Here is a 10591-nt window from a genome sequence, read left to right on the forward strand (position 1 = left end):
CGAGGGTTTCTATCGGGTAAGCGACATGCTGCCTAGATCGCATCTTGCGATCTAGGCAGCACAAGCACGTTGTTCATGCGTTGCTCGTACTTGAAGCGCTTTTGATGGCGAGCAACGTAGTTATCATTAGATGTGTTAGGGTTAGCATTGTTCTTCGTTTAAGCATGCTTACGTAGTGCAACCCTTGCATATCTAGCCGTCCTCACGCCTATCTCGGGTGTGGGGGCGGCACCCGCTTGATCATTATTTAGTAGATCCGGTCCGTTACGATTGCTCCTTGTTCTACAAGGATTAGTTTAATATACTGCAATAGTTTGGCCTTACAAAGGGGGGAGGATCCGTGGCACGTAGGGTGGCGTTCGCAAGTCCTAAACGGGATGTTCCTAGGATCAACTTCATGTTGGTTTTTTGGCCTTGTTTAGGATCGGCTTACGAGCACCGTGCGTGGCCATACGGCCCAACTCGGAGTAGGATGATCCGATTATGTGGTGAAAACCCTAAATCGTCGTAGATCTCATTAGCTTCATCTTGATCAAGCAGGACCACCAAGTATTCGTACACCCCGTACGGATCATGGGTGGATCGGCTCTTTGAGCCGATTCACGGGATAACTCGAGAGCCGATCGAGGCTCGTATTTAACGTTTACATGTATGCCCCTGCGGAAACTAAGCGAGGCAATCTCATCACCTTCCTGACCAGGTATAGGTCAGGTGGCACGCCCTTGCACTTCGCAACGCCGCGTGACCAGAAGAGCATTGCGGGCCGTCGCTCGGAGGGGTCTCAGCCAGCCGCAGCTCTAGGCTCCCCCCGGCTCTACAGTGTTGACAAGGCCGCTGCCCGCCGGTGGGTTTTGGCAGTCAACAGTAGTTCACCCCTGGACTATGGGTCCATAGAAGTAGCTAGATGGTCGTCTTCTCCTCATGTGCTTCATTGTCGGATCTTGTGAGCTGCCTAACATGATCAAGATCATCTATCTGTAATTCTATATGTTGTGTTTGTCGGGATCCGATGGATAGAGAATTCTATGTTATGTTGATTATCAACCTATTACCTATGTGTTGTTTATGATCTTGCATGCTCTCCGTTATTAGTAGAGGCTCTGGCCAAGTTTTTACTCTTAACTCCAAGAGGGAGTATTTATGCTCGATAGTGGGTTCATGCCTCCATTAAATGCAGGACGATGTGACGAAAGTTCTAAGGTTGTGGATGTGTTGTTGCCACTAGGGATAAAACATTGATGCTATGTCCGAGGATGTAGTTATTGATTACATTACGCACCATACTTAATGCAATTGTGCATTGTTTTGCAACTTAATACTTGGAAGGGGTTCGGATGATAACCTGAAGGTGGACTTTTTAGGCATAGATGCATGCTTGGATAGCGGTCTATGTACTTTGTCGTAATGCCCAATTAAATCTCACAATATTCATCATCTCATGTATGTGCATTGTCATGCTCTCTTTATTTGTCAATTGCCCGATTGTAATTTGTTCACCCAACATGCTATTTATCTTATGGGAGAGACACCTCTAGTGAACTGTGGTCCCCGGTCCATTCTTTACATCTGAAATACAATCTACTGCAATACTTGTTCTTTACTGTTCTCTACGCAAACAATCATCATCCACACTATACATCTAATCCTTTGTTACAGCAAGCCGGTGAGATTGACAACCTCACTGTTTCGTTGGGGCAAAGTACTTTGGTTGTGTTGTGCAGGTTCCACGTTGGCGCCGGAATCTCCGGTGTTGCGCCGCACTACATCCCGCCGCCATCAACCTTCAACGTGCTTCTTGGCTCCTCCTGGTTCGATAAACCTTGGTTTCTTTCTGAGGGAAAACTTGCCGCCGTACGCATCACACCTTCCTCTTGGGGTTCCCAACGGACGCGTGCTGTACGCGTATCACTCCGCTTAGGTGGACCTGGATGCTCTACATGGCAGTTGCTTTTGTTCCACCCGTCAACTTCACTGTCTCCAGGTAATCGACTAACCAGTCCTCAGGATCTTGCAAACCATCGATTTTTTTTTGTAATTGTCGGGTAACTTAAAGCCAGACGGAACCCGAGTTTTACGAACTCGTAGAGTGAAGCAAGGAAGTCCACACATATCTTCTTCATCTACTTTTGGTGAGTGCCGACGTTCTCTTCTTTCTTGCCGTGCTCTATCGACTCGTGCTTGCGTCGTTGTGTCTCTTGCATCACCTGTCCTTGGAGGATCTCGCGTTGCTGCAGCAGGTCGAGGGCTATTTCGCCTTGGGGCGCCTTCAGGTGGTGTGCTTGAGCTTGCGAACGATGTTCCCATCGCTCCAACTCCTGCCATGGCCATTTGGTATAATGCTTCTCTTGGATCTCCAGGAGGTGGCCTAGATGCCAATATGAAGACTTGTGTTGCCATATATCCAGCTTCCGGTGTTTTGGGGATGATATTCCCTCTTGTATCTATCGACATAAAGGACATGTCGAGGTTTTGGATCAGATGCTCCCGCTCATCCTCGGGTACATGCACCAATCGAGATCTTCCTCTATCACGTGCTGCTCTGTGGTTATCTCCCGAAGTTCCTGATTGTTGACTTAACTCAGCTCTTCGCCTGCTCGACGCGGAGGCTGCAGCTTTTCTTTGCTCAAGTATAACCTTTTCTTTTTCTATCTCCCGGCTGGCACGAGTGAGTCTATATTGATACGCTTGCATCTCTTGTAATGTAGCGGTGGTGGTCATCAACTCCGTGCCGTTCATGGCTCTTGCTGCTCTGTCCCAAGCCACCTGCGGAAGTTGTAGTTTCTCCCGCGGTGTAGGCCCAACGTACTTGCTTCCCAATCCTCGCGTAATATCAGCGGGATCGATGTATGAATTTCCCAAATCATCGAAAGCCTCTAATGCTTCATCCTCCTGGTGTCTTGATTCACCAATTGCACAGACTTGATGATATTTTATCATTATGTTTTCATCTTCGGAATCGGTGACACCGTCATAACGATCGGCGAAGACCTTCCGAATAGAAGTAGATCTATCGATGAAGTTGAAGCTGTCGATGCTTTCCGAGTCGCTGTCCAGATCGGAATCCGTGAACGACCCGAAAGACATCCAGCCGAGCAGATCGACGAGATCTCCGCCGGCGGCGGGCTTGACGTAGCTTGCCGACGAAGTTTCCTCGTCGCGTGAATCGATTGACGATGATGATCCCGAGAAATCGGAATCAACCGCTAATGGTCCCGAAAAAATCGGTGCCGCTATGCGATGTGATCCTTCTCTCCCGACGCAGAAGTGGAAACTTCCGAACGTCATCTCCATTGGCTCCTCCAGATAGGCATATGCATGCACACGGGTGGGAGGGTGAGGAACAAAATCAATGAGGCCAGTATTGATCTGTTTACCTCCGTCCATCGCGTTGCTTGCCACCGAAGATGTCGATGATGTTGAACGTGTCATCGAGATCAGCTCCTTGTCGCCTCTAATTCCCACAGACGGCGGCAATTGACAAGGTATTAACTTTTTAATGCCTACAAGTTGTAGACTAGGGTTTCGCGGAAAGTAGAGGGCAAGTAGATCTCGAAGGTTTCAGCCGAAAAGGTGCTCGACTACTAAAAACTAGGGTTGTGTTGACAATGAATCGATCCTTTCTTTCTCCCTCGACTCCCCCTTATATAGAAGGCGAAGCCGAGGGTTGCGTAATGTACAAGTTAAAAACAGTGGGAGACCCTTTGAGTTCATCCCGTACAGTTACAAGTCTCTATTCCTAATATATCTCTATCTTCCATATCGACGCTTTATTGAGCTTCCGGGCTTTGTAATCTTCGGATCGTGAGCCTTGAGTAATCCCCGGATACCTTCTTCGGCAGGCCCATTCGGGGATGCCTATGTCAGAGGGCACGCGTGTCGAAGGATGCGGGAGAGAGATGATTCGGTGAGGAAGAAGAAGCTGGGAATGGAAAGATAAGGTTCGGTGGTCCCGCTCTCTCACTCACGCTTTGCCACGAGGAAGGGCGCACCGCGCGCTAGCGACCGAGAGGACGCAACACGATCTAAAAATACAAATAAAAAAGTTAAGTATCTTCAAAAACAAAATTAAAAAACAGAAATAACATAAAGTGCCACTCAAAAACAAAAAAAAAAAAAACAGAAATTGACGGTATCCGCGGATGCGCCACTTGTTGACAGAGGCTGAGACGGACGAGGCACACCAACCACCCACTTCTTCCCCTCGCCGCGCTCAACTCCACTCCTCTCCTCTCGCGCTTCCTCTGCCTCCTCGACCCGATCCCACCCAGCATCCTCCGCCGCCGCGCAGCGATGGCAGGCCGCGCCCCTTACTTCGCCGCGGAAGAAGGCGCCCGGGGCATCCGGCCAGGGGAGTCACCTGCCGCCGCGCTCCGCCGGATCCTGGCGTCTCCGGGCGCCCACCAGGCGCCCTGCTGCTTCGACGCGCTCGGCGCCCGCCTCGTCGAGCGCGCGGGGTTCCCGATCTGCTTCATGGGCGGTGCGTGGCGGCCTTGCGCCCTCTTATAGCTTCTCGCGCGGTCTCTGTACCTACCGTTGTGTTCGTGCGCGGTCGTGGCAGTAAAACCCTTGCGAGGTTTAAGTTCAGTTGAGACTATCGGTTTGTGATTAGCTGAATTAACTGAGTAGTAGTAGTAGATCTAAGTGCATTTTGAGCAGTCTAGTCAACACGGCAGCGTTTCAGTTCAACTGTTTCAATCAACTCAGTCTGACATTTCCTGTTTGAAGTACCGAATTATCCTTTTGATTGTTCAAAACTTCTTTTACGCACTGGAGGGAAGAATAGTCCATATCTCTTCCTCGATTACCACCATTAAAAATATTATATGAGCTAAAATGTTATATGAATACAACTTGCATTTCGCTAGAGATAACAAACTGACAATTTTTCGTCCTGACACTTGACAAGACAAAACTACATAGACAGTTAAAAACTGGATGCAAACTTGAAGAGTAACCTTACAGCAACATTATAGCTCAGAAAGTCCGAATGCAAATGTCATTCCGGGGAGGATTGTTCTGGTTAGATGCTGCAATAGTATTTGGTGTTTAACTACAACTTAAAACTTAAAATGCAGTTAACATCTGTTTTTTTTTGGCAAAAAATCTATTATGTTTAATTGGTTGATGAAAACAACGAGTACGGAAATTACCAGATAGCAATTGCATTTTGCTTACTGAACTTTTCCAGGGTTCTGTGAGAACAACCTTTTGTGGTTGCTCAAGGTACTTCAACATTGGAGTCCTAATATATATGTGCTTCATTCAGGTTTCTGTGTTTCCGCCGCACGGCTTGGATTGCCAGATGTTGGTCTAATCTCCTACGGAGAAATGGTTGATCAAGGACGTCTAATCACTGAAGCAGTATCTGTCCCAGTGATTGGTGATGGAGACAATGGATACGGAAATTCTATGAACATCAAGAGAACCATAAAAGGATATATTAATGCTGGGTTGGCTGGAATTATGCTTGAAGATCAGGTACTAATTGATCTTTCCACATTTGTTGTTGTCAAAGTCACTACTCATATTTTTGACAGATCCATGAATGTTTTTGTATTTTGGTGGGTAACCTAATGAATCCCTCTTAGTAGGAAGTAACTGCCTTGACTTAATCTTGAAATTACCCTGACCTTTTCTTTTTGCAACGAAAATCTGCTAGATGTTAAAAATATATTGTTGCTTCCTCAGAACTCCGCCAATTTATAGTCCTTTGATTATATTCTTTTTGAAAAAGATATTCAATTTGTGTCTAGGGTGTACAAAATTAAATGTATATATGTTTTGTTTATATCATATGAACCAGAGGTGTTCTGATTGCTGAAGGTAGTGAGTGGTTAGGATGTGAATTCCCAGTTCATGGTGCTGCATTATGGGAATGGATTTGTAGGATTCATCCTTAAAATATTAAAGTGAGACATCTTGATAGTGCAAGTATTTATTTGGCACATTTGGGAAGTGCAAGGTAAGATATATTTCAGTATTGTATGCCATAATGGAGGGTGGAAGGGCGACAAAGTAATGTTGGAACAGTCCTGATTTCCTTTTGCAATATAATCCTGATTTCCTTTAGAACACCGAACAAATCTTTTGATCAAGTGATAAGTACTTCTAGTTCTACTTCCAGTCACCTGTTTCAGATATATCCATATGACAATTTCCCACCAAATTATTTTAGCTATACATCACAACTTGAAGATGCGCTTGGCATGCTCTGATGTTCAATTCATTGAGCGCTAAATAATGCAAAATACTACTGTCTTAATAATTTGTGTGTTGAAATCAAATTATTAATATTAAGCTGAGCAGAAGATTCCATTTTGTTTTGCGGGGGATTTTATTTTTAAATTTGTTTAGAAGACTTGTGTGATTGATCTTTCCGCTATTGACCTTTTCATCTAATGATACGATGTATAACATTTTGAAGGTCGCACCAAAAGCATGTGGGCACACTGAAGGAAGGAAAGTCATCTCAAGGGAGGAATCGGTCATGCACATAAAAGCTGCTATAGACGCTAGGAAGGAGAGTGCCTCTGACATTGTCATTGTAGCGAGGACAGATTCTCGTCAAGCAGTTTCTCTTGATGAAGCATTATGGAGAGTACAAGCTTTCGCTGATGCTGGAGCAGATGTTCTATTTATTGATGCCCTGGCTTCAGTAGAAGAGATGAAAGCGTTCTGTGCAGTTGCACCTGGAGTACCAAAGATGGTTAGATGTTCTACTTGTGCTTTTTCGAGATACATGATAATCATTCAAGGACTATCATTGTACCCACATCCATCCAAATTACCTAGGATAACATTTTTATTTTCATGCTTTTAATCCATCTTCTGCTAACCTTTAAATCCATTCTGGTATGTTGATGAATTTGATTAGTATACCTAAAAAAGGAAGACACACACCCTCGGGCAGCAATTCTTTGGGGTTGTTTGGTTGGGCTTATTTTTGGCTTTTGGCATCTCTCGGCATCTGGAGAGTACATCACTAAGTCTGCTTATGCAGCTCTCTTCGAAGGCACGATTAAATCCCCTCACCACAGGTCGATCTGGGAGTGCTGGGCACCATTGAAGTGCAAAGCCTTCGCTTGGCTTGCCTCGCGTGACCAGTGCTGGACTGCTCAATGTTGCATGCGCCACCCTCTGTCTGATGATGACACCTGCACGCTCTGTGATCAAGATGCCGATTCCATTGCTCATCTCATGACGCAATGCTCTTCTCACAGCAAATCTGGCATGATATCTGCAGCAAGCTCAACCTATAGTCTTGTATGGCAGATCTCAATGGGGAGTTCACCACTTGGTTTGAGACGGCTGTTGCAAAGTCTGACCTGCAGTTCAGAAAGGGGCTAGATCAGTCATCATCCTCACAATGTGGAAGACGTGCAACGATGCCATCTTCAAAAACTTAGCCCCAAACAGACATGACCTGGCTCAATCTATCCTTGAAGAGGCCAAACTGTGGTACTCGCTGGCGCTAGGGCGTTACGCTGGCTTTTCCTGCACGCTAGGCCTCCTGATGAACAACCGGGACAGAACCTGCAGGCTTAACAAAGTTAGCCTTGTACAGTTTTTTCCTTGCTTTCTCTGATTTTTTTCGTAGCTTCTAATACACAATGACGCACGCTTAGGCGTGTGTTCGAGAAAAAAAAAATCCCCTTTAGCTATTAAATTGAAGTCATGACTTACGCACATGAACGAAAACTGTGAATATAAGCTAGATTTGTTTTCGCACTGAATATAAGCTAGATTTTGATGAGCTGACTTGCATAAGTTTTGATGTTGTGTCTATTGAAATGGCTTGACATCATTACTGTTTTAGTACTTTATCATATTTACCAAGTATGCAAATGCTTACAAACTAGAGATATTAATTTTCTTGCTAATATTTATGCACAAATGATGGCTGCTTCCATACGTTCTACACCGGTCTCTTTTAATTGACTCGGATTTCGTACAACTTTATACTAATTTGAGTCAATTAAAAAGGACCGGAGGAATATTTTCTATTTAATTTGCCTGCGGATTTGTTTATCTTCTCTAGCAGTAAGTTGTGGATATTTTATACCCTGTGCTTTGTTCTGCAGGCAAACATGTTAGAAGGTGGTGGTAAAACTCCCATATTGACCCCTGCTGAACTTGAGGAGATTGGTTTTAGCCTTGTAGTCTACCCGTTATCCCTAATTGGGGTAGCAATGCGCGCAATGGAGGTTTGTTGTTTATGTGTGAAGTGTGTCCCATGCTTTCTTATTACTAATCTTATTCTTCTAACTGCCGAGTTCTTGAAATCACCTGCATGCTTATTGAACAGAAGCACACAGTAGTTTTTGTTCCTGTGTTTTGCAGCATGTTTATGTTGTTCTCTACTTAAGCCAACCCATTCCTTGGAATACTAGTTAGGAGTATTTTGGTTCAGTACTTGCTTTTTTTTAATGGTCATATTCTCCAATATCCTCTATGATTTCCAAGTTGTTGTCTTGTTTGTATGTTAATCCATGAAGTATGATAGATAATACTCTACCTTGTTATGTTGTAAAGTTATCTATTACCAATTCAAACTTGATGTGTACTTGTCCCATGTCTGTATCCTGAACAATACATATTTGCATTAGTATTGCTCTCTGGTTCCAAGAAAAGAGAAGTCATCTGGTGTGAGAACACCAATATCTGACCCCTTTTTCACTCCGACTTCTAACTCAAATTTGCCAACCTGACAGAATCATGCTTATTCAAGGGAGGTGATGAGTCTGCTATATTAATGTTTAGTGAAGGAACTGTCAACCTTCATTTATATTAAATGTTAATGTTTAGTGAAGGAACTGTTAACCTTCATTTATGCAGAGAATTTTCTTTTTGTATTTAGTGAATTTAAATACTTGATACCATGATGGTAAATTGGTAATGCCCTCTAATCATGCCTTGAAGGGTTTTCAATGGTTTTACAACTATTCCAGTTCTATCCGGTAACTTAGAGATTTAGCTGAAAATTTGCACAACACATTAGTGCAAGACGTGTTCATGATGCCTTGCAAGCAAATCTTCTATAGCACTATAAGGGGAAAAGTATCAGGGATGAACATAACATCTTTCAATGCATTTAGATATTCATGTGACATTGTGTATGAGTGCCAGTAGTTGCCATAGGTAGCTGTTCAGTTTGGAGTATGAAGCACTATTTTTATTAGTAAAGCATGAATCTCTGATATGCAGGATGCTCTACTCGCGATAAAAGGTGGTGGCGTACCCCCACCTAGCAGCCTGCCATCATTTCAGGAGATCAAGGATACTCTAGGGTTCAACCGCTATTACGAGGAAGACAAACAGTATAGTGTCTCGCAAGCCCAGCCATCATTGCCAAGTGGTGAGCCATGATGATTTCTACGTTTACCCTGATCAATGTAGACATGCTTAACTCCCAAATGCCGAGCACGTAAACATGGAAATATGCTATCCATTACTTATGCTGTTTATTTTTGTTGGCATTTCACAGGTAAGCAGTAAAATGAAAGATTTTTGTTCGGCTCTCAGGATGCAGATGGAAATTGGACTCAGGTGTCCATCGAATAATCAGTACCCATTTGCTTTTAAAGCATTGAGATTAATACCGCTGGGCAGTGATGTAGAGCAATCACATCGCATCTTGAAGCAAACAGTTTTAGCAAAACTGTAGCTGTGTGGTGAAAAAACTCTGTAAACATTCTGTTTTGGCTTTGACAATCTTGAATCCTGGTGTTAATTTCAATAAACAAAGGAACTTTGAGGGAGTTCAGAAATGTTCTCGATGGTATTTATAGAGCAATTGCATTAGAAAATGCCAATATGATACTCCCTCCATCTGGAAATAAGACCTAGATTTTTTTTTAGAAATGGGAGCATCGGCCTAGAATTGATGCACACAGCTGTTTTATTGCATAGTTTAAAATTTAAAAGTTATACAACTCACGAGTCACATAAGGTGTACATAAAACTTAACCAGCGGAAAATAAAAAGAAAAAAAAATTCTGCAAGTTGCAATCTCTTAATAGGCTGCCAGCCACCCTGGTTGTAGATATCCCGAGCAACCGTCTCTAGACGCTGCATCTAGAATCCATATGCGCACGCTGAGCCTGCGGTAGTAGGTATGACCATTCGTGGATCCAGTGCGTAACCATACGGATAACCTATAAAAAATTAGCATTTGAGCTTCTGTTAAAGACAATATCATTGCGACAATTCCATATAGCCCACATCAAAGCACAAATACCCGTTCGAATCTATCCTTTAGATATTTTATCAACATCATTTAGCCAATTTCTAAACATATTTGTAACATTGGCCGGTGGAGGGATATTAAAAGTATACTGGATGGTTCTCCAGATTAGCTTTACGAAGGAACAATCGAAAAATAAGTGGTTTATGGTTTCATTAGAGTCACAGAAAACACAATTCTTACACCCATTCTAATTTTTTTTTACGAGATTATCTTTTGTGAGAATTACTTTTTTATTAGCTTTACGAAGGAACAATCGAAAAATAAGTGGTTTATGGTTTCATTAGAGTCACAGAAAACACAATTCTTACACCCATTCTAATTTTTTTTTGCGAGATTATCTTTTGT

General features: G+C 43.4%; 1 protein-coding gene across 1 annotated transcript; it reads left to right on the forward strand.

Moving 5' to 3' along the window:
* Positions 1 to 4216: 4216 nt before the first annotated feature.
* Positions 4217 to 9839, forward strand: LOC124674596 (2,3-dimethylmalate lyase-like). Its single transcript, XM_047210635.1, has 6 exons — positions 4217 to 4477; positions 5267 to 5478; positions 6425 to 6706; positions 8082 to 8204; positions 9205 to 9355; positions 9485 to 9839. The coding sequence occupies exons 1-6, from the start codon at positions 4291 to 4293 to the stop codon at positions 9493 to 9495; spliced, it is 966 nt and encodes a 321-aa protein (XP_047066591.1). The 5' UTR covers positions 4217 to 4290; the 3' UTR covers positions 9496 to 9839.
* Positions 9840 to 10591: the final 752 nt, after the last annotated feature.

This window comes from Lolium rigidum, chromosome 7, assembly GCF_022539505.1.
Source record: "Lolium rigidum isolate FL_2022 chromosome 7, APGP_CSIRO_Lrig_0.1, whole genome shotgun sequence".
Classification (NCBI taxonomy): Eukaryota; Viridiplantae; Streptophyta; class Magnoliopsida; order Poales; family Poaceae; genus Lolium; species Lolium rigidum.